This window comes from Papio anubis, chromosome 6, assembly GCF_008728515.1.
Source record: "Papio anubis isolate 15944 chromosome 6, Panubis1.0, whole genome shotgun sequence".
In the NCBI taxonomy this organism is placed as follows: Eukaryota; Metazoa; Chordata; class Mammalia; order Primates; family Cercopithecidae; genus Papio; species Papio anubis.
Genome location: NC_044981.1, coordinates 127,839,594 through 127,863,946, shown reverse-complemented (window position 1 = coordinate 127,863,946; position 24,353 = coordinate 127,839,594). Strand labels below are relative to the sequence as shown.

At 44.4% G+C, this 24,353-nt stretch overlaps 1 protein-coding gene across 1 annotated transcript in view; it reads right to left on the bottom strand.

Annotated features, from left to right (window-relative positions):
- Positions 1–2,833: 2,833 nt before the first annotated feature.
- ALDH8A1 (aldehyde dehydrogenase 8 family member A1) overlaps positions 2,834–24,353 on the bottom strand; it is a 31,734-nt gene continuing 10,214 nt past the window's right edge. Inside the window, exons 4-7 of the mRNA XM_003898150.5 lie at positions 24,083–24,232; positions 18,239–18,495; positions 14,558–14,719; positions 2,834–4,410 (exon numbers count right to left, since the gene is read on the bottom strand). Coding sequence (XP_003898199.1) covers positions 3,958–4,410; positions 14,558–14,719; positions 18,239–18,495; positions 24,083–24,232 — 1,022 coding nt within the window. The 3' untranslated portion in view covers positions 2,834–3,957. The remainder of the gene's footprint in view (positions 4,411–14,557; positions 14,720–18,238; positions 18,496–24,082; positions 24,233–24,353) is intronic.

Here is a 24,353-nt window from a genome sequence, read left to right as displayed (position 1 = left end):
AGACAGAATCTCGCTCTATTTCCCTGGCTGGAGGGCAGTGGTGCAATCTCCGCTCACTGCTGCCTCTGCCTCCCGGGTTCAAGCAATTCTTCTGCCTCAGCCTCCCAAGTAGCTGGGATTACAGGCGTGTGCCACCACGTATGGCTAATTTTTTATATTTTTAGTAGAAATGGGGTTTCACCGTGTTGGCCAGATTGGTCTTGAACTCCTGACCTCAGGTGATCCACCCACCTCTGCCTCCCAAACTGCTGGGATTACAGGCATGAGCCACTGTGCCTGGCCAGTAATTTTTTAATAAAAATGATATTGTTGGCTGGGCTCAGTGGCTCATGCCTGTAATCCCAACACTTTGGGAGGCCAAGGCAGGTGGATCACTTGAGGTCAGGAGTCTGAGACTAGCCTGGCCAACATGGTGAAACCCTGTCTCTACTAAAAATACAATAATTAGCCAGGTATGGTGGCGGGTGCCTGTAATCCCTGATATTCAGGAGGCTGAGCTCAAGAATGGCTTTAACCCAGGAGATGGAGGTTGCAGTGAGCCGAGATCGTGCCACTGCACTCCAGCCTGGGTGACAGAGCGAGAGTCTGACTCAAAGAAAAACAACAACAACAACAACAAAATTATATTGTTGATTGGCATGGGTAATTAACAAAGTTATTTTTTGAAATTTGGAAAAACATTTTACCCATAAGACCCATTGCTGAATGGGGGACTAAATCCCCATTTTCTGAAGCAAAGAAGCTTCCTTTTAAGAAGTGTGGAGAGTTCATCTCGCATCCTCATTAACTACCAGTGAGGAGGACTTTGCCTTGGGTGGTGACATTTTGCAGTGCATGTCACTCTGAGACGGGGCTACCTCTCCCTTCCTCCTCCCCAGTGTTGCATGGAAGGTCCTGAGCTATCTCAAGCTGTGTGCCTGGAGCCCCATTAGAGGCATTCCTGGAAAGTTCTTCTACTCTAGTGTCTCCAGCAGGGAGCAAATGTAGCCAGCTTCTCCCGAAACCTAGGAAGAGGAGAGGAGGTACCTGTCTTCTAATCAGTGTCTTCTAATTCCTCGACACTCCAAGTGCAATCTCAGGTCCCACCACAGAACTACTGAATCCAACTCTGTACAGAATCCCTGGTGATTCAGGAGCACTTCCAAGTCTAAGAAGCACTGCTTCTCGGCTGCTGTCCATTCCTGAGCCTCAAGCTTAGACCTCTGGGCTCTGCCAGGAGGAGTCTCTCCCACCTTTTCTCAACTTCTCCTCTCAGCCTGTTCCTGGCCGTCCCTTCAATATGATCTACTTTCCTTTTTTGGTATATAAATAACTCTGACTTATGAAATAATATAGTGAGCACTTATATGCCCATCAACTGGCTTAAAAATGAAACCCTTGTGGACACCCTCATCCCAATTCTGTCTTTCGTCAATTCTGAGCACAGTACAGCAGGGGTGTGGAAGCCCCAAGCCAGGACACACCAGTCCCGTGGGACTCTGCTGCAGTGTAGGCACAGAATGGAGTGGTGCCTCCGCTGCTGTGGGGACCTGAGACTGCATGGATGGCCTGGGAGGAGTTCAGTCTCAGATCTCTAGGGGCTGGAACAAAACTAGGGAAGTTCTAGCTCGACTGCTAAGACTCAGACAGTGTTATAACAACTGACAGATGGAATAGTGCTGGTTGGAGGAAAAGCATTTGCTCAAATAGGCATTCATGAGGCTGCCTTGTGAGCTCAGGAGGAGTTTGAGAGATCCAAAAGACCCAGAAGTAGGGAAATGGCCTCCAGGATGTCTGCCAGCCGGAAGCAGGCCCCTCCGCAGGCAGGACCCAGGACCAAGACAGGAACCAACAAGAGCAGGGCTGACTCTGAGCCCTGGAGAGAACAGTCTCCTGGACCAAGACAAGCCGGTGGAAGGTGGCTGTGCAGGCACAGGGAGCAAGGAGTCAGTTGCTAGAATTTGGAATCAAGATATGGTTTGGGTCTCAGGAATAAGGATGAGCTTAGGCCAGCCCATTTACAAGAGTGAAGATGCAGATTCCTAGAGACTGGAGTTGCTGAAATTCCTCCTGCTGATGTTCAAATTGGTTCTTCACTAAAGTGATTAAGGTCAAGGGGACTCAACTGAGGAAGAGAAGAGGCGAGGAAAGGAAAAGGGAAGGTAGAATCTAGAGCCAGGTATCATCCAACACCATCACTTGATCTGAAAGGGGCTGGCTTTTATTTCTCAGCATTTGCAAGTAAGCCAATATATCTGAAATCCTAAGCAAAATTATACAGCTTGGTCTTCCCCTCTCATCACCCTCAACCACACACACACAAACCATGGAACAAATACCCCAGAGCACCAGGAAGACTTTGTTCCCTTCCCAGAACTTGCTTTGAGCACCTTCTGTATGCCAGGCACTATGCTATGAATTGAGACTCTTCAGAGTGCAGTTCCAGCAGCCTTGGCCTTCGACACTCCTGTCCAGTTACGGAGACAGACATGCAAACAGATCACTCCCATCGGTGTAGGAAGGCCCATGCTGGAGGTGTTCCTGAGTAGCACGACTACTGAGCAAGGGCCTTGAAGTGGAGGTGGGTAGGAGAGAAGATGGGGGAGGCAAAACAAGATGGAAACTTGGAGGAGAGATGCAACACCATGTGTGCCAGGAACCACAGGTACTTCACTGCTTCCTAAGCACCAGCTAAGGCAAGTGGAAGCGGGTGAGAGATCATGGGTTTTGGAGCCTGAAAGTCCTGGGTTCAAACCGTACCTCTACCCATACCATGTGTGTGACCTTGGTTATGTTGCTCGACCTCTATAAACCTGTTTTCTCCTGTGATCATTTGGGGATCCAAAAAAGAAAAAAGCATTTGAAATCTTTATTACTTAGTAAAACGTCCATATTCCTAAGAGGATAGGGATAAGGAGGAATGCATTCAAAAATAAGATACATGCCATACTGGTTACTAAAATTGTTTAACATTTATTGCTTCTTTTGGAGTTAGTAAGTTGTAAGCCCCACTAGATGCACACACTAAGAAATGGAATTGATTGGACTTGACCATAGGAATAGATCAAACTATGTCCTCTTCTTGTTCCAAGTTTCCTCCAAAAGTGGTAGTTATTTTGTTTTTCTTCATCCTTGTAGAGATATATTTAGTAGAGCTTACCACATAAGCTTCCCCTAACAAATTCCAAAGACATCCACTGCCCCCTTACGTAATGAGGTACAATCAAAGATCAATTAGCCATGCTAGTGGTTAATAGACAAGGAGAACATCTCCAAAGATGGCAAATTATGGCTCTTTGTTTCTTTTTGGGTTTGCAGCATTTTTTTTTAAAGACAAGGTCTTACTCTGTCCCACAGGCTGAAATGCAGTGGCATGATCATGGCTCACTGCAGCCTCAACAGCCCGGGCTCAAGTGATCCTCCCACCTCAGACTCCCAAGTAGCTGGGGCTATAGGCAGAGGGCACCACACCCAGCTAATTTTTAAATTTTTGGTAAAGACAGGATTTCACCATGTTGCCTAGGCTGATCTCGAACTCCTGAACTCAAGTGATCCGCCGCCTTGGCCTCCCAAAGTGCTGGGATTATAGGCAGGAGGCACTGTGCCTGATTGTAGATTTTTTAAAAATTTACCATATACTTGCAAATGAAATAATCTGATTGTCTGGAGATTCCAAAGAGTTCAATGAAGATGATGAAAGAAACACTATAAAAACATAACCTGGGAGAAGCTTGACAACTGTTTGGCATCATTGTTCTGTCTTCCTACTTAGAAGTCTTTTCTTCTGAGTCCACATTGAAAATAGACAGTATCTCTTCACTAGTGGGTAAAATTACTAAGAACTGAGGATAAGCTAGAGATATCCTTCTGCCAAGTCAAGGCATAGCTGGAATTCATGCCGTGATTTTCATCCAACACGTTGAACAACTGATCCCAGCAGCCAGGCATCGGCCATAGCAGCTCCACCATTAGCAAAGATCAGTGTTTAACGGTGATGGTTTTGATCTCAGTGAAGAAGTCGTAAGAGTCCTTGGCTCCTTCTCTACCTATTCCAGAACTCTTCATCCCCCCGAAAGGAAGGTTCAGCTCCCTGATGAGCCAGCAGTTGGTCCAGACCAAGCCAGACTGCAGCTTCTTAGCCACCCGGTGGACACGTCCCACATTGCTGGACCACACAGTAGCTGCCAGCCCATACTTAACGTTGTTGGCTCTTTCAATCACCTCCTCTTCGCTATCAAAGGGGACGACACACGTCACTGGACCAAATATCTCTTCCGTCATGCAGCAGGATTCATCCTTAATGTCTGTTATCACCGTGGGAAGCATGAAGTAGCCTGCCTGGCTCCTGGCGGGGAGGTTCAACTTATCCACCCCCTCCCCGCACCAAATCTGGGCACCTTCAGCAAGAGCTCTCTTGATGTAACTTCTGACCTGCGTGGGTAAAAATCATAATTAGCAATGTCTTACCATGTGGCTTCACACAAATCAGCAGAAAAGTCAATGTTTTCTAATCGGCTCAGAAGGTCATTCCTAAGAAATCTAGGGTCAATTATCTTATCACTCAGCTGCTAAGCAGGAGGGCAGAGGTGCTCCAAGCATCATTTGGGCATTCACCTTTCATACATAAGTGAGGGAAGTAATTATTTAATGTCTAAGTGCCAGGAACTCAGATAAGTGCTTTTCATACAATCTCAGTTGATTGCCTCAAAACATTATTAGCTATTGTTAATCTATTATTATCTTCTATTTGCTGATAGTATAATCGAGTGTGAAAAATATAAATGGTTCATAGAGCTAATAAACAGTAAAGTTAGAATTCACACTCATGTATATTCTGTAGCTAAATACACGAAGAATATTTTCTCCCTTTTTGGAAGCTATGCCCATTGCAGAAAATGGGAAGAAAAAGATGTGTAAGATTTAGTTAAAGGCCAGAATGCCTTTTAATAGATGAGCTTCCAGAACAAATCATTTCTAATTTCTAGTCTCATTACTGAATATACTCTGAAAATACACCTAGGTAATATATTTTAGCTAACTATAATGGGAAATAAATTATGTAGCAAGTTAACTCGTAATAATTATACATATAAATAAACATTGTTGAAGTCACAATTATATGTTTTTCTACCCCAAGAGGTATTATAAGCAAAAGAGAAGTGTAAAAGTAGTCCTAAAAATTAAAAATGTAGAACAGCAGTAAAGCAGCAAACCAAAGACAGGGTAAATTTCGCAATAATGTTTTGGATTTTTACTTATCTATCGAGAATTCTGCCCCAGGATTACGTTAGAACTCCATTGTAGAACTGTATTCAGTGTAGAACTATATTCAGTGTAGAACTATATTCAGTGTAGAACTATATGTATATTTTCCATGTAAAATAGAGGTAATATTATTCTATTATTAAATTTGCTCCAGGTTTGTAGAATTAATAAACCATGAAGTTAAAGACTTTTTTTAGAGACAGTGTCTCACTCTGTCACCCAGGCTGCAATGCAGTGGCACGACCATGGCTTGCTGCAGCCTTGAAGACTCCTGGACTGAAGAGATCCTCCCACCTCAGCCTCTCGAGTAGCTGAGACTATAGACACAAATCATGTCTAATTCATTTTGTTTAAATTCCTAAAGAGATGGGGTCTTGCTATGTTGCCCAGGCTGGTCTTCAACTCCTGGTCTCAGGTGATCCGCCCAAAGTGTTGGGATTACAGGAATGAACCACCACACCCAGCTCAAGACTTTTTTAAAAAGTAGAACATTTGGTACAGATTTATATTCCCTTCCATTAACCTCCACCCCCAACATCCATAGTGATCTCAAAGTTTTCCCAGAATATATGCTATTCTAGTTTGTGGGTAGAAACTAAAATAAGTTTGTACCTCTCTTGATCCCTACTCTCTTTCTTTTTTTGAAACTAACTCATCCACATTAATTAAAAGGTTCCAAAGGTGAGTGTCCTGTGTGAACAGAGGAATTGAGGTGCAGCTGTCCGGAGGCCCTGCTGGGATGCAGTGGCTGGACTTCATCAATGATTCAGCACAGCACAAGGAGTACCTGGCTTTAGACCATTATGTCTGAATGAGATCACATGATTTATCTCTCAGAAGCTCTTGGAATAATAAAAGATAAAGAGAAGTGTCAGTCTTCAAATTGTGAACTTATCAAAACATTTAATATCTAAGGTGACACACTAATTGAATTCATTTCCTAGAGAAAGTATGACTAGATGATATCTACCCTAGCAGCTTGGGAACAGAGATTTTCAATAAATTCGGGGGGGGGGGGGGTGCGGAGAACAAAACCATGACTAGTAATATGCTATAAATGTAAGAAATTATTATAAAATTTTTTCTTCAGGAGAGAGAATAGTTAGTACTCAGTAGCTTTAGACATAAAATCAGAGCACAGGGGTTAGAAGAGTAACCCCGAGAGCCAAGCTGTATTCAAACCCCAGTTCACCCGTTTACTAGCTGAGGGCTTTTAGATGTCCTATGCCTCAGTTTCCTTATCTGAAACATAGAATTACCACAGTCACTAATTCATAGGGCTCTTGAGAGAATTAAATAAGACAATATATACAAAAGATTTAGCATAATGCCTGGTACATAGTAAGCCTTTTTGACGGTCAGCCTCTGTTGTTATTGATGATGTTGGTGATGACAATGAAATGAGTGACCCACACTTATTAGCAGAGAGACCTCAGAGACACCCCTCATTCTGTAGGTCAGGTTTTTTATCTGATAAAAGGGGACAGGAAACTGCAACAGTGGGCCTTGGTTAGGTCTGAATCTTGGCCCTAGCAGGGGATACACCCGTCAGCTTTTTCTGTGCTGCCTCCAGTCTCATTGTAAACCCTGCAGAATTATCTCTGTATAGTTGCCTGCATCTTTAGGCAGACAGGTACACAGCCAGATCCTCCAGAGTGTCAAGTAGGGAAGGATTCAGGAGGTAGAAAGAAAAACAAAAAGCAACCCTCCGAAAAGGCAAATGGAGCCTTATCCTCAATCCGCAAGGATAGAATCCCCTGCAGGTTACTAAGCATTCCATGGAGTCACTGGGACCCTGGGAAATCATACCTCCATTTAGGAGCATGTTCTATCTCCATAAGTCCTTGAGCCCTCAGCCATTACAAAACAACTTGTACATATTCTAATTGGATTCTTTTGCCAACGGCATTGCCACCTATTGTGGCAATCACGCAGAGGTAGGACAGACACGAAAACTCCAGACTCCACATGGCCAATTTGATTTGGAGAAGACAAAAACACACCGTAGGGGCAGAGAGGGCTGGCATGCCGATGGCAGCCCGGTCTTCCTGGGCACTCAGCCCCAAAGCTTTCTGGGGTAACACGAGGAAAGATGACCATCAGCAGAGGGCAGCCGCTGCCTCCTCCAGCAAAGATGGTTTGGCACACAGAACTGAAGAGTCACAATCTGAAGAGGCCATACTTAACATTTCTCTAGGTGTTTCTATTAGCTGTCTCCCAAAAGGCAGAGACAGCAGGGCTTTCTCACGAGAACTCAGCTGAAAGCCTCATGAGGAGCCCAGCTGGTGGGAGGCTCACTCAGTGTAAAGCCATATCTCATTTCATCTGTGCACACACTCAGAGTGAAGCAGTGAGGATGGCGGATGCCCAGTGATCCTCTAAGCCACAGGAAGATGGGGTCAGCAGGCTGTTTCCCAGCAGAAGGTAGATCCTCCTGAGGCTTTATACAGAGGAGGCATTGCGGGCAGAGCTGAAAGGAGTCCTACTCTATGTGGGAGGGATCGAACAGAGAGGATGACAAAACAAGGCAAGCTACATAGATACCAGCAGTTTTAGATGTGCTGTGATTATGGAAATACCATCCTTATTGTTTTTCTCTTAAAAAACTTGGCTGCTGATAAGTACCATTTTCAAGTTTTCAACAGTGAATAAGTTTCTTTTCTTTTTTCCTTTTTTTTGAGACAGAGTCTCACTCTTGTTGCCCAGGCTGGAGTGCAATGGTGCGATCTTGGCTCACTGCAACCTCTGCCTCCCAGGTTCAAGAGATTCTCCTGCCTCAGCCTCCCGAGTAGCTGGGGCTACAGGTGTGAGCCACCATGCCCAGCTAATTTTTGTATTTTTAGTAGAGACGGGGTTTCACCATGTTGGCCAGGCTGGTCTCAAACTCCTAACCTCAAGTGATCCGCCCTCCTTGGCCTCCCAAAGTGCTGCGATTTACAGGCATGAGCCACTGTGCCCGATCTAACAGTAAATAACTTTTTAACCATGTCCAAAATCTTTCCCCTTTGAAGCAGTGGAATTTTGGAGCTTTCTGAGATGAGTACAAACTATTTAGCTATACTTAGTTTTAATAAGAATAGTTGCTGAAAAATTATTTTCTATAAGGATCAAGCAGAAAATCAAAAGTAGTTGATTGAAAAGTCTTCAGTTGAGTTAATACTAACATGCTGGTTTCTTAGCATGAACAGATGTACCTTAGGACTGTAAGATGCCAACAACAGGAAAAACTGGGTGAGTGGATATAAAAATTCTCTGCCTTATCTTTGAAACATTCTATAAATCTTAAATTATTACAAAGTAGAAGGATTATTTTATTTTTTGAGACAGCATCTCACTGTCGCCCAGGCTGGAATTCAGTGGCGTGATTTTAGCTCACTGCAACCTTGACCTCCTGGGGTTCAGGTGATCCTCCTGCCTCAGCCTCCTGAGTAGCTGGGACTACAAGAATGCACTACCACACCTGGCTAAATTTTTTTGTATAATTTTTAGAGACAGGGTTTTACTATTTTGCCCAGGCTGCTCCTGGGCTCAAGTGATCTTCCTGCCTTGGTGTCCCAAAGTGCTAGGATTACAGGCATGAGCCACCATGCCCAACGAAGATTAATTTTTTAAAAAAGAAAAAGAAAAAGAAAAGAAAAGAAAAATTGACTGAGAGAGAAAGTGTTCAATGGTAAAAATATCTAGGGGCTTTCAAAAGTTTTGTTTAAAAGATAAATATGAGTTTATGGCCTTATATTTTAATGTGGTCAGAAAAAAATTGGCAACTGCTAAGATTCATCATTTCCAAAGTGATCCATGTCACCTAAGTATACTAAATTGAAATGATATTAAGATAATACAACTAACATGTGAAACAGATGCTTGATTTTCAGGCATAATTTGGTTCAATAGAAGATGGCATTTCTGGACTTAGATACGTCCAAGAGAAGCTGGCACCATGTCTAGGGCTTTGCCAATATTTCAAGTTTTAAAAATATTGAATATAATAAGTGGTTTAGATCTATTAGAAATCTTGGTTTTTGTCCACAGCTTCTGCAGCTGTGATGCTAGAAATAATGAGGAATGACAAATGAGGAATAGTGGCCTTCCCATTTCTCCTTCCTTTAGGGGAAGATGGGGTTGGTAAAAACACGGTGTATAAGATGGGGTGATGGAAGCACTACGTTAAGGCAAATGTATTATTAGGGAGGTGCAAGGGATGAAAATCAGTTGTAAAAATATTAGGAGCTCCGACACGAGAATCTTTTTCCTGGGAGTCATTGTGGTCAAGCCCAGCAAAGTACTCTAGGTCCCCTGATTCCCTGCATGCACAGCTTGGAGCTGGCCAGAACAAGGTGAGCCCTAGGGAAACCAAGCTCTCCCTGCATGTCTTAGTCTGGATTCAGATAAGAACTTGCTTGACAAAATCCAAATAGAGAGCTGGGCTGAGGCAGAAGGAGGGCCGGCCAGAGAGCGACACATCTTCAGAAACTCAGAGTAGGGTGTCCCTCCCACATGTATGCCTGTGCTTCTGGGACATGAACTTGCAAACTGAGTCCTCTGCTACCATCTGCCACGGACAGAGTCCTCACACATATTTGCCTGATAACAAAAACTATCACAAGAGACTCTACCAAAACCACAACATTGCACAAAGGCCACTGCAACCTTGCCCCAAAAATTGTCTGGTCAGCCTTGGACTGGTGCTCCCATTTAATAATAAATCACCCTTATTATTGATCCTTGTAGCCAACGATAATTGTTTCAAAACAACATTCTGTCACCTTCCTCATTTGCCCTTTAAAAACCCTCGTCTTCCTTTACCTCCCTGGCTATGCCCAGAATCCATCACAACACGCATATCCCAGTTCATAATCTTCTGGCATTAATTCCCAAAGAAAGTCGCTTTTATTTTCTTTAGAGAGTCCTTCTCTATGTTGTTATTTTAGGTTGAAAGATTCTAACCACAAACCTACTGAAGAAAAGGTAATCTAGGTCTTCTCTGTGGAGTCACTCATAGACACAATGTTCAGGGTATATATTTTACTCTAGGGAAAAATATGGATATTTTATGCTGAAGTATTCTGACACCTAAACTCGCTAAATTCTGTGTTTATTTTATGGGTGATGAAAAGTAGGAATCACCAAAACACAAAGCTAAAGTTTAAGAATTTGGGAGGCATTCCAAATGTGAATGGTGTCTATAACTAAAATGTGTTATAATAGAAATATTTTGGTATCTTTTTAATAAGTTGATTCTTGAGAAACACAAGGACAGTGGAGAAATATGAATCTGCAGAAATTTTTTCACTTGTGTATTTGTAGTAATGCTATAGAAATCTGAAATTATTTTTGATAATAATCTAGATGTAATTTTTTAGATTCCTAAATTGGCATTTAAAAAGTTAGATTTGTATACTCTTGAGGTATTAAAGATCCATATTTAACCAAATGTTTTCAGAAAACTAGAGTTAGATACCAAAACTACTTGTGACCTAAGCTGGAATCACCAATACTTGTACCAATGGTGAACAGTTAAAGAGGAATTTCAAGCCAAACCTCAAACGCATGTATGTGTCTATATAGCCCCTTTATCATTGTTATGATTTAGTGATCAGTGATACTAGAGACTTCAGGATCGGCTGGTTCAAGCATTTTCTTGGAGAAAGGCTGGGTTCTAGTTTTTGTATTTATTTTGTTTTTCCTTTCAGAGTCTTGATGCTGAGTCATGCTGGCCAGAGATGGCCAGGACCTGTGCATTTTGGACCAAATTCCAGGTAGTTTAATCTAAGGATCAAAAAAAAAAAAAAAAAATTCAAAGAAAATGGATACCTTAAATTTGGGGGATAGACTGTAACTGGAACACATCATGTAGTGTTAATTCAGTCATTCGCCCAACAAATACTAAGCACCTACTATGTTCCAGGAGCCTTCTAGAGTCTAAAGATACAGCAATGAATGAAATAGACGAAGAAGCTGACACTCTAGTCCAGAGAAGATAGTCAGTAAAGGGGTAAGACATATATATTGCATGCCAGATGACAGTAAGAACCATGGAGAAAAATAAAGCTCCAAAGAAGTCAAAGTTTTACAAGGTACCACTGTGTATAGGGTAGGCAGGAAAGCCATCATTCAGGTGACATCTACTCTAAGAAGGGGAAGGAGAGAGCCATGCATACATCCGAAGGAAGAGCATTCCAGGCAGCGTGAGCAACAAGAGCAACCGCCAAGAAGGATGAGGGTGCCTGGTATTCCTCAGGAAGAACAGGGAGGCCAGTATGCAGGAGTGGAATAAGGAAAGGGAAGGGTCACAGAGGTAACAGGAAAGATTGTAGCCAGTTTCTTAGGTTATTCTAAAGACTTAGGCATTGACTGTGAGTAACATGGGGTATGACCATACACAGCATGACACATCATCACCAGTGATGAAATTACTACGATATTAGAGCAAGGTTTAAAAGGTAATTTCGCTACATTAGAAACGTCAGCATGGGCTCAGGAGCCTTCTGTTGTTGCTGTTGTCGCTGTTGCTGTTTGAGACAGGGTCTCATTCTGTGGCCCAGACTGGAGGGTAGTAGCGGAATCTGCAGCCTCCACTTTCCAGGCTCAAGTGATTCTCCTGCCTCTGCCTCCCAAATAGCTGGGATTATAGGTGCGCACCACCACTGCCTGGCTAATTTTTGTGTTTTTAGTAGAGACGGGGTTTCACCATGTTGGCCAGGCTGGTCTTGAACTCGTCACCTCAAATGATCCACCCGCCTCAGCCTTCCAAACTGCTGGGATTACAGGCATAAGCCAATGCACCCAGCCAGGACCCTTCTTAAAAAAGGCAGTGTGGCCAGGCGTAGTGGCTCACACCTTTAATCCCAGCACTTTGGGAGGCCAAGGTGGGCAGATCACCTGAAGTCAGGAGATCAAGATCAGCCTGGCCAACATGGTGAAACCCTGTCTCTACTAAAAATACAAAAATTAGCTGGGCGTGGTGGCACACACCTGTAGTCCCAGCTACTTGGGAGGCTGAGGCAGGAGAATTGTTTGAACCCAGGAGGTGGAGGTTGCAGTGAGCCAAGATCGTGCCATTGTACTCCAGCCTAGGTGACAGAGTGAGACTCCATCTCAAAACAATAAATAAACAAAAATAAAAAATAAAAAAAGGGCAGTGTGTGTGAAGCATCACAAGGTTTTAAGCCACCTCTTCTTGACCTCTTCTTGGATGTCATTAAGCTACTTGTTATGTCATAGGAAATCCCCTAATGGTCACCCTTAAGCTCAAATGCTGGCCTTGATCACCATTCTCCACTGAAAGGAACCAAGGCTCAGTAGAGAGATTTCTTGTTGTCCATGTGTAGCAGAGCAATTGAGACCACCTGAGGTCTCCTGTTGTCACAGGACAGAGATGCCTACAGGTGGGCCTCCGGTGGGCTCAGAAGGACAAGAGAGCGGGATAAAGAGAGGGCTCCTGGAGTGGTTTTAAAGGTGAGGGCATGTGGCCTATTTAGTGTTGTATTTCATAAACACATAGAATCTGCAATCTATGCCAATTACTAGAACTCATTAGCATCTTGTTTAAGTCATCACAATATTAAATATTTAATTATCCAACAGTGGCTCATTTCAGCTTAGTACATGTTAAAAAAAAAAAAAAAGAAGAAACCTCCTGTGGCCAAGGAGGAACATATTGGGCATCAAAAATATTGTATGAAAGTCCACAGGAATTACAACATATTGAAGACAAATTATTTAGAGTATCACAGAGAAAAGCCATAGCTACCAATATGAGTCAAAGCGTGGCATCGATTTCTCTTTCTTATACACGTACACAGAGAGAGAGAGAGACAGAGAGAGAGAAAGATCATTCAACTGATACAGAAAAGTCACTACTTCAATTTGTTTCACTAATATATATTCTCTCACTAGGTAACTAAAATAGTTATTATGGTAGCGACTAAAATAGAAAAAAATAGTGTATCTGTTGAGTTGATACAGAAAGAACTTTGAAATTCTGAGTGAGTGAATTGCACAGGGAACCTCACACTGCAGTATTGCCTGAACCTGCTGAAAGGTACTCTAGGAGGTTAACTTTTGTTCCACCCCTTCCTGTTTCCCAGGAAGCAGTCGGGGGCATACTAACATTGTTTTTCACCAGTCATTTGCAGGTGTGGGCAGGCAGGCAGGGAGCCCTAGTGTCCAAAAGAGCCAGAATGAGAGAGAACAGGGGAGTCTCTTGCACCTGGAAAATCTTCACTCCATGCGTGACCATCAACAACTATTGGTCTCACTGGACATTCTGCAGACCATTGTCTATGTACCCGCAATCCTGTAGGTAAATTGAGCTGGAGAAAAACACGCCATGCTGGTCAGCCTTACTTTAAGTAAATGACTACAAGCCTCAAGTGAGCCCTTTGAGCTGCTCTGCTAATAACTGGGTCATTTCCCAGTTCTGTTCTCCTGACCTACTGCGAGATGATTTCATACCGTCTCCTCCCTCCTGAAACCTTCAACGCCTTTTCCCCTCCTCACCCTGATGCCTATTTCACTGAGAAAACAGAAGAAATAAGGACAGGCCTTCAAGCTACTTCATCTTTCCATCTGCAAGCAACTGTGTTGCAGTGTCCTGAAAGTCAAAGTTAAATATAGTCAATGTGGGAGTGCACTGTGCAGTGTCCGGGATTTCTACAAACTTACGTAAATGCTCTGTCTCTCATTGGCTGGCTGATGGGGACAAGTTTCCCTCAGTGGCACTGAGCTGAAAGCGGAGTCCTTCTGACTCCAAAATGTATGACTTATTTTGGGAGTCACATCTGGTAATAAATTAAAATAATCCTAAATTGCAGTCAAGGGCCAGATCTGCTTTTCTTAAAAAATGACCCTAAAGATCTGAGTTTCATCAATCACTCAGAGACTATCAGTGGTTTCTTCCAGATGGGCTACCCCTGGTCCCCCACTGACTAAGGACGACACAATTTGGACTGTTTGTGTTGGCACTTCTGGCTATAAACCAGAGGCAGACCTTTTCCAAACAGAATGCTTGCCTATGGAAATCACTGGCACTCTTCCACATCACCCTTATTAGCTGATCTTTCTGTTTTGAAATTTGGCTTCCCCTCTCTACTGGTGGTATCTCCACGCTGACTTCTCAAGTTCATTAATTTCATGTGGATGCACTTTCACCAGGACTGCATTTGCATATTCTTATCCACAGTGTCTAGACTCTGTGTCCAAAAATGGGGTAGTAACTAACAATATTTCAGAGTCTGAGGTGTGCAATGCTCGTACTGAGCTTCTCTTCAAATAAGAACTTATTCTGTAACTTACATGGCAGAAATTTACTCACTTTCTCCAAATGTGCTTTACTTATCAGAGCACCCATGCTGGCCAATGGATCAGAGGGAATGCCGACTTTCCACTTTCTGGTAGCTTCTACAAATCTCTTTAAAAATTCAGTATAGATGCTCTTCTGGACAAAGATCCTGCTGGTACAGAGACAGATTTCACCCTGCCAAGAATGAGAACAGGGACAAGGCTGGAGACACTCTCCTTCATGGATAGAGCACTCTGCACTTTTGAGTACCTGCCATGTGTCAGGCACTGGTCTAGGCAATGGAGTACAATGGTAAATAAGACAAACTCCCCACCATGTGGAGCACATAGTCTTGTGGGAAAGACAAACAAAAACACAAGTACAAAAACTCGATAAATAATATAACTTCAGCTTGTGATCAAAGCCATAAAAGAAAATTAAGCAGAGGATGGGAACGGAAACTGACGGCAGGCGCAGGGGCAGCTGTTTTACAGAAGGGAGTCATGGGGGGCACGTGCAAAGAGGGGGTATTTGCCTGAAATCTTGACTGATGTGAAGCCACGAGACGGGAGAAGATCTGGAGGCGGGGAATTCTTCAGAGTAAGTACAGAGGACCTGCAGCAGGAATGAGCTGGCGTGCATGAGGAGAAGCAGCTGGTGGGGCTGAGGCTGGAAGAAGAGGCAGGGACAGGAAGTGCATGGTAGGAGAGGAGGTCAGGAGGCTAGCAAGGCTCTATTGTGCAGTCTTGTAGTTTCATAAAGAGATTATGTTTTATTCTCAGTATCATGAAAAAATGAGGGAAGGTTTTAAGCATCAGAATGATACGATCAGATTTACATTTTAACATGCTCATTCTGGGAAAATAGGATGGAAGGAAACAAGTGTAGGAACAGAGCAGAGGAGTTAAGAGAATATTCCAGAAGTCCAGATGCGTGTAGGTAGCTGGGACCAGGGAGGCATCCATGGAGATGCAGAGATGTGAAAAGGACCCGCTGAGTTCAACAGGTTCTTCCAGGGGCCCGGGACCTCCGAAGAGTGATGAAGCTGGCACAGATGCACTGGAGAAGTGATGGGATTCAGGATATACCTTAAAGACAGAACCAACAGGACCTGTCAATGGAAAGAGAGGGCAAGAACAAGAGTAGGCCGCACAGGAGATGGTGGTGCTGTTCCCTGGAAGGGCAGACTTGAGGTGGGAAGAGGATTGGTATTGCAAGGAAGGGAGAGGGAGGGAAATGAGAGCTCTGCTTTGGACACGCTGGGTTTCAGATGCCTCACAAACATCAAATAGAGATGCTGAGTGTGCAGGGGAGGGGTTATAACAGATTTCTCAGTGAAAAATAACCCTATCATTTGAATATAGCATGTAACAGTTTACAAACCACATTCTAGACTTTCAAAGCATCATTTATGCATGACAAGTACATAAATGCATAAACATTTTCACCATGTTTGTGTTTGACTTCACAAAAATCCTAGGAAATAGAAGCCTCCTGATTGTCCTGGTATTTGTACAAAGATTCATTGTCCAGATTAAACCATTGATGTTTTGAAATAATATATTCTTTCTGCAACCAGGATTGCTGTTAGGATCATCTCCATATCTAGCTTGGGAAATGTCTAAACACTTGATACTTTCATTTGCACAAGTGTCCTGTGACATCAGGGAAGGAGAGCATGACCAAGAGGCTAGAGGGGTTTACCCAGTTCCCTGTTGCTCAGTGCTCAGAAAGCATAGGTTAGCATACTAAGATGCCCAGAAGAAAGACTTTGGAGAGAGTAAGAAAAGGATAGTATCATTCATTGAGTGCCTATCGTCAAGCCAGACACTGCGCAGGGTGCTTTCCTCATTATAAATAATTCCGTAGCCTGTTAGCTTTTCCAGTTTACAGTTAGGAAAAAATGTTTTGAATTAGTACATGTCCAAGGTCACACAGAGATGCTTCAAAAAAGCCAATTACATTCAGTTAAGGAAGAAATATGCACGACATAGAATTCATTGCTCAGCTAAATCAAGCTGCTTTATGTATTTTGCCTAAAATCCATTTGTGACCTTGGATTAGCCAATGAGTTAGGTGTATGTCTCTTTCCCCATTTACATTTTAAAACACTCCCAAAAGGAAGGTTATCTGGGCAAACTCAAATCCTTGCACAATTCTGGTAGGAGAGAAGCTTACACTTCTTATCTCCATGCTCAGAATTTGTTTTTTTGTTTTGTTTTTGAGATGGAGTCTTGCTCTTATCACCCAGGCTGGAGTGCAGAGGTGCAGTCTCAGCTCACTGCAATCTCCGCCTCCCGGTTTTAAGAGATTCTCCTGCCTGAGCCTCCCAAGTAGCTGAGATTACAGGTGCCCACCGCTATGCCCAGCTAATTTTTGTATTTTTAGTAGAGACGGGGTTTTGCCATGTTGGCCAGGCTAGTCTCGAACTCCTGACCTCAGGTGATCCACCCACCTCGGCCTCCCAAAGTGCTGGGACTGCAGGTATGAGCCACCACACCCAGCTCCTCAGAATTTGTTTAGTACAGAGTTTACCTTTCTCTCATCTTAGTTTCTCAGTCCACAAAATTTGTCCCTCTGTTGTTGTCTCTAAGCCATGAAAACACTTGGTTTAATTGTTCACTTGAAACTTGCTTAATGGTTAAATTAGTTGTGTTGTAAAAGTACATTGTCTATTGATCCAGAAACTATCTTTCTAGCCACTTCAAGAGTTACAGTGAGAGAAATAATTACACTTATGATTATCATGAAGATAATAATTAAAAGTAACACTTTTCACTCTATACTCATGAAAACCCTGTTAGAAGACATCATTATTGTTCACATGATTTTATCAGTGAAGCAATGCAGGTTCAAAAGTTTATGCAATATTCAATGTCACCTGAGTTAGCTCAATACACATATCTCTCATTTCACTGCTCTTTCCTTCTGTGAAGTTCTAAGTCTTTGGCCTATATCTTTATTCTCTGTTAAAATAAAAATATCCTTTGAAGAAAATCATCCAGTGTTTATGTACATCTGCTATATCCTAGGCAGTATTCTAAGCATTGACATTGAAAATACCACACAAAAGCAGGCACTGTTTCCATCTTCTTGCAGCCTACTGTTTAGTTGATCTGGTCTAGTGTTCTTAACTCTTTGGAATGCCATAGCCTTAAAGAATCTGCCAAAAACTACAGAGCCCAGAGAAATATCTGTTATGTAATTTCAGGAGCTACAACGATGCCCTGAAATGATCCATGAATCCACGCCGAGAAATCTTCTCTAGTCAGTTTCAGGTATTTGGAACTCGGTGTATGAATGCATTTGGAATACCTTTGAAATGAGAGTCAGGTTTACTGGGAATAGGACGTTTGAACCACAAGCAAAGACAAGGTTTAAGAAAAGAATAAAAGACAAGACAGGGCAACTGTGTGAATAAAGAAATGGCGATGCTCGGAGCAGCAAAATCAATCATTCCACCCATGGCTGGTGCCTGATAAAAGCTGTGCAACTCAAGAAGAGGAGTTTGCTGAACAGAAGCTGTGACTCCACAGGGCCATTAATTAATGTTCAAATTGAGCAGAGAGTTAAGGGAATCACACAATGTACTGATCCTGCCTTCACGGAAATGGCACTGGATTGAGCTGCTTGCTCCAGGCGTTGCACTGTGATGAACCAGATCCAGCTTGACAGGGCCATGGAGGGGAGGGAGAACCACCCCAGGGGACACACCTGGTTGGCAAAGCTGGACCTGACGGTTGCCGGAATGCACTCATCCAGGTTGGCGTCCTCGAAGATGATGGCAGGATTCTTGCCCCCCAGCTCCAGGGAGAGCTTCTTGCAGTGTGGGGCGCTCAGCTGGGTGATCCGCTCGGCGGTGGGCTGGCTCCCGGTGAAGGAGATCAGGGGCACCTCTGGATGGGACACCAGGGCCTCACCCACCGTGGGCCCAGTTCCAAACACAATATTGACCACACCTGGTGGAACACCTGGATAGGAAACAATATCAGTTATAGTAATTCTCGGTATGTTGAAGAGTTCAAGTTACATGGAAATTCTCCTTGAAAGTCCAATCGCTTGAATGGGAGTGGGTGGGGATGGAGGAAGCACTTGGGTTTTACAACACGTGGAACTTTCATGACTGCCTCTGGTTTAATAGCAAAGCAAAACCCACAGAGTCACCTCAGCCCACAGTACACACCAGGTAGGATTCCACCGGATGCTTTGCCCTAGAGAGACGCAGGGTGGAACATATTTTAGGTGATTCGTTCCATAATACTGGCTAGGCCTTAGGGCTTGAGGATGCAGAGATAGTCTCAGGCAGGTCAAGCCCACTAGGGGAGCAGCCCCCTGCTCCATCTTGGTGTCCAGGAGTCACAATGCAGTGTGAAAATGTTAAGTAGAGAGGTGTATACATGCGGCAGAGGAGCAAAGAAGAAATCGACTATCTTGGCCCAGGGAAGGAGGGCGAGGTTCCCAGGGAGGGTGGGTTTCAGGTTGGAAGTCCTGTGCACCTTGCTTATAAATAACATCATAACACTATAAAGCCAACTTACAAGTACCACAAACAACCAAAAATGGGTGCCCCAATCTTTTCTATCACAAGACCCTGCTACCCTGTATATTCGTGCATTTATGCATGTGTTTTCTTTTTTATTATTTTATTTTTGAGATGGAGTCTGGCTCTATCACCAAGGCTGGAGTGCAGTGGTGCCATCTTGGCTCACTGCAACCTCCGCCTCCCGGGTTCAAAAGATTCTCCTGCCTCAGCCTCCCGAGTTGCTAGGATTACAGGCATGCACCACCATGCCTGGCTAAATTTTGTATTTTTAGTAGAGAGGGGATTTCATCATGTTGTCCAGGCTGGTCTCGAACTCCTGACCTCAAGTGATCTGCCCACCTCAGCCTCCCAAAGTACTAGGATTATAGGCATGAGCCACTGCACCCGGCCTATCCATGTGTTTTCTGGACTTACTTGTTCATTGCCTGCACACAACTAGAAGGTACACTAGCTAAGGGCAGAAACAGTATCTGTTCTTTGCTCTCCATTGTATACTCTGTGCCACAGCCTAGTTTGGCATTGAGAAATAAAAATAAAATCCTAAGCTCCCCCAGTTCACTGAATAGACCCTCTCTTGGCCAAAGGGATACCAGAGAAACCTTAAAAACTGAATTCCCAGCCATTATAGGGTGAGAGGTCAAACACGCCATAGTATGACCCTTCCTTATTAATCTTTAACCAGAATTCTTTCCTAAGTGTAAGCAGAAACCAGCTCTAAAAAACAAGAAATGAACAACCTATTCCTTTATCGCCTTTAGCTAAACATCTGAAACTGCAACCAAATTTTCCTCCCTCTTTGCAGTTTAGATGTGGCAGCTCACCAGTCTCACAACGCATCCCTTCCTAAAAACTGACCACCATCTCTGGACTGGTTTTGGCCGACTTGCCGAGGGTATGTCATGAGGGTTTTCATGTCCTCTGCTTCACCTTTTGACGTCAGATGACCAAAAACTCCACCCTCGGAACATGCTAAGGCTGCCATCTTTTTGAGCACGTGATCCAGTGAAGACACATGAAGCTCTCCTATGCATGCACCTGTTTCTCGTTTATAAATATTCATGACTCCTCCTATATCCTACTAAACATGAATATTCAGCCACCCTGCTCAGGATAAATTTCTGTTCCCTTTACGCCTCCTCCAAGTACTCGTTCTCCACTTTGGGCAGGGGCTACACTTCCCAACCTGCAAGATGGTCAGTCTGCAGGCTGCAACGATTTATAAGAAATAAAACCCTCCTTTCCAAATGCATGAACCTTATGATTCTTCAGCTGATAGCACAGGGAACTCAGACCAGTAAATGCAAACATTAGATAGGGTGCTTACTGTGGGGTCACCACTGCTATCCATGACTCACACCCTTCTGGCCTCACAACAACCTTAGGAGGTAGGTAGTTTTATTACACTTAGTTCACCAGGAAGAAATTTGAGGCAAAGTGAGATTGAATAACAACCAGTAAGCAGCAAAGCCAGCAGGTTAATGACTTAAGTAAATGAATGAGTGAATGAATGCTTAGTGTACATTATTCAAATTAGAAATGGTTCATGAATAAGGAAGTTTTAAAAAGAAAATCATCTCTATAATGTCCAAAAAGAAAGTCATCTGTATAATCACGCTGTGTCTAGGCAGTTCTTAGGATTGGCCTAAGTGTTGCATCTCTGTACCCAACGTGCACATTTGTTGAAATCTAACTTAGGTCAGTCCCAGACTGTAGGTCACTGTCAGAGGAGTGGCTGGCACCATGTGAGAGCACCCCAGCTCTGGGTTGGGGCAAAGAAAAGTGTGGAAGGAGAGGCCCTCCCTTGGGATGAAACAAGGACAAGTTTCCCACAGTTTCCTGGGCGGGGCCCAGCATCTCCACCAGTGATGGGATATGCATGTGCGTGAATGGGGTGTGGGGCAGGAGGGGGTGGACTGTTAGACTTTATCAATCCTGAAGGCAAAAATGAATGGAATCACTGCTAATGTTCACAGTAGTTTCTTGGTTTTTTTTTTTTGTGACAGAGTGTCTCGCTCTGTCATCCAGGCTGGAGTGCAGTGTCGCCATCTCAGCTTACTGCAACCTCCACCTCCCAGGTTCAAGCGATTCCCCTGCCTCAGCCTCCTGAGTAGCTGGGACTACAGGCGCCCGCCACCCCCAGTTAATTTTTTTGTATTTTAGTGGAGACGGGGTTTCACCATTTTGGCCAGGATGGTCTTGATCTCCTGACCTCATGATCCGCCCGCCTCGGCCTCCCAAAGTGCTGGGATTGCAGGCATGAGCCACCACGTCCGGCCCATAGTAGCATTTTAACCGAGGGTGAGAGAGAATGCAGAAGCACTGCATATTTATCCCCACAGTAAAATGAGCCCATGCCGCAGTGAATTGCCTTCCCCTCGATGGTATTAACATTTTGATCACATTCCCTTGGGCTTGGATGCTAATGTCGGCTGGCCATTATTTCCCAGTACCATTTTGACGTTTTATCCAGAAATTAATGGAATTTTTCTCAAGATGTCTGCCCTCTAACCCTGAAGAGATTCTGGTGATAAGAGAAGGAAAGCAGTTTAATTGACAAATAACAAGTTAGCAAAACTCAGGGGAGGTGGCTAACAGACAAGTTAGGAACAGACGAGAACAGACTAGAAGGAAACCCCTCAAATGCCGGGGCTTGGCAGGGTGGCAACAAGAAGAATTTTAGGCTTAAATAGAGCACACACACACACCCTCACACACACACATCCCCTGCCCCACACCCACACCCACACGTTCCCTACCCCCCACACACACACCCACACACACACATCCCCCACCCCACCACCCCACACAGCTAATGGGAAGGGCCAGGAAAATGCAGTCAATGGGCACTCCAGGAATTAGGGCAAATATTTGGTGCCCCCAAGAAACAATGACTATTCCAGGAATCCCACAGAAGTATTCACTGTGTCCTTTTAAAAATGAGTTTATTTCAAAGGAAGGTTATCCGTCAAGTCTGTTTAAATGCCCAGGACTAGAGGAGCTAACTCTTTAAACATCCGGAATGAATTAGTTATTTTCGCTTTTCCCTCCCCACTAAAAGCTTCTCTTACATGATTCTAAAGCAGATGACACAGATGTGGTTCACATTCCTCCCAATCCCAGTGGAGAAACCGAGGGCTCAAGAGAGGAGCAAGGTGAAGATGACACGCTGTATTTGTCAGGGGAGGAAGTTTCAGCCCATGGAGGAAAGAGGAGAAGGGCTGTCTTAGTTTCATGGGCTTATTAGCCCACAAGAAATAAGATCAATGCTGTGCAGAGATGGAAACAGAAACTCTCATGCAGGCCAGATTCAGGACAGACTGGCTGGGAAAGATAACTCATCACTGATCCAAACGTGCTTGGTCTCAGGAGAGAGTGGTTAAGGGAACACGGTTCTGCGGCGCCACCCCTGCCTCCAAGTCCCAGTAGAGGGGAAGCCCCAGGCCTAGTCCACTCTGGGGAACCTGCAGTCACCAGGCAGGGAAGAAATATGTCGTGCCTTTGCACACACCACAGACTTCATTTTACAAAGAATGGGATTAGACTGTGGGGTCTTTTGTAGAGGAGGAACATGGGAAGGGTCGGCACTTTTAAATTATATGCCCCGCCCCACTCCCTCCACCTCGAAGCCTGGGATCTCCACAGATGACAACCCGGAGTCCTAGGCTGGAAGGCCTCATTCCTCCGGAGGACCTGGGATCCGAAGGCCCAGTGCCGTTCCCTAAACAGCCTCAGTTTTGAGCCATCATCTTCCTCGTGGACTAAAGAACTGGCCAGGGTTTACTGGAAGTTAATGTGTCTGTCTGTGCTTCTAAGAAAGGTGTTCTGAAGAGGGAGAGAGGGATGGGCTCTTACCCACCGGGCATTCTGTGGATACAGGAGAGCCCAGCAGTGCCCCTCTATGAGCTGAAGGGCAGCAAGGAAAGACTCAGCTAGACAGACGGTGAGTCTGTCCCCACCACCCAGCACTTCTGCCCTGGCTGTGGGGTGACGTGGCCAAAAGACCTTACATTAAGGGGACTTCTCACAGGAGGGCTGCTGGGGTCTCCCGCCTGCTACCTTGAAAGAGTGCCAGCCTGTGCCTGTGCGGAGCTACACCCCAGAACAAAACCAGGAGCGCATCCTGAATGCGGCCAATAAACTATTAGCAGAAAAAGAACAAGGAGCAAACGCGTGAACTTTGATATGCTAGGAAGAGGCCATATTGTATTAGCTTTCCAGGAGCGGTCCCAAAGGCAGGGAAAACTGAAGGATGTATATTTAGAGCTCTTAAAATCGGGTTACTTCTACTAGGTATTCTACAGCTAAGCACACTATAGGTGTACCTAGCAATGTTCTTATTGTCATCAAGATTAACTTGTGATTCCAACTTAAGATTTTATTTTTTATTATTATTATTTATTTATTTATTTATTTTTTGAGACAGAGTCTCACTCTGTCGCCCAGGCTGGAGTGCAATGGTGCAATCTCAGCTCACTACAAGCTCTGCCTCCCAGGTTCATGCCATTCTCCTGCCTCAGCCTCCCAAATAGCTGGTACTACAGGTGCTCGCCACCATGCCTGGATAATTTTTTGTATTTTTAGTAGAGACGGGGTTTTACCGTATCAGCCAGGATGGCCTCGATCTCCTGACCTCATGATCCACCTGCCTCAGCCTCCCAAAGTGCTGGGATTACAGGCGTGAGCCACCGCACCCAGCCCCAATTTAAGATTTTAACTGACTCTCTGGAGTAGGCTGGTGTCTTTGATTTGATGGGGCTGTTTAAGTCTGTGTCACTATTGTGCTGCCAGTGGCCCACCCTGGGGAGTGGAACTCGCCTGCAGTAGCACCGCTCTGGCGTTGAAGACAGGAAGCAGGATGAGGGAACTCTGTGGGTGGAGGGGATTTCCCAGACAAGGATCAGAAGACAAAGCCCAAGGCGTCACTGGAATCAATTGTGCTGCTGAGTGGAAGATTTCTATAAACTATAGCTTTGCTCCAACTCTGTGCCTGCCCCGCAACCCCAACACCTAATTACCTGCTTTATCGAGGAGAGTGCACAACATCCACGCCGTCACTGAAGTCAGCTCACTGGGTTTGGCCACCACAGTGTTCCCTGCAGCAATCGCTGGAGCTATCTTCCAGGTCAGCAAGTAGAGTGGCAAATTCCACGGGCTGATTAGACCAGCTAAGGGATGAGAACAGAAGCACAGCACACCCCTCTGAGGCGGACTGGCCAAGTGGGGTTATTAACGCAAAACTCCTTCATGCTGTAGGAAACTTAGCTTACTCTTCTAACTTCTTCCCAA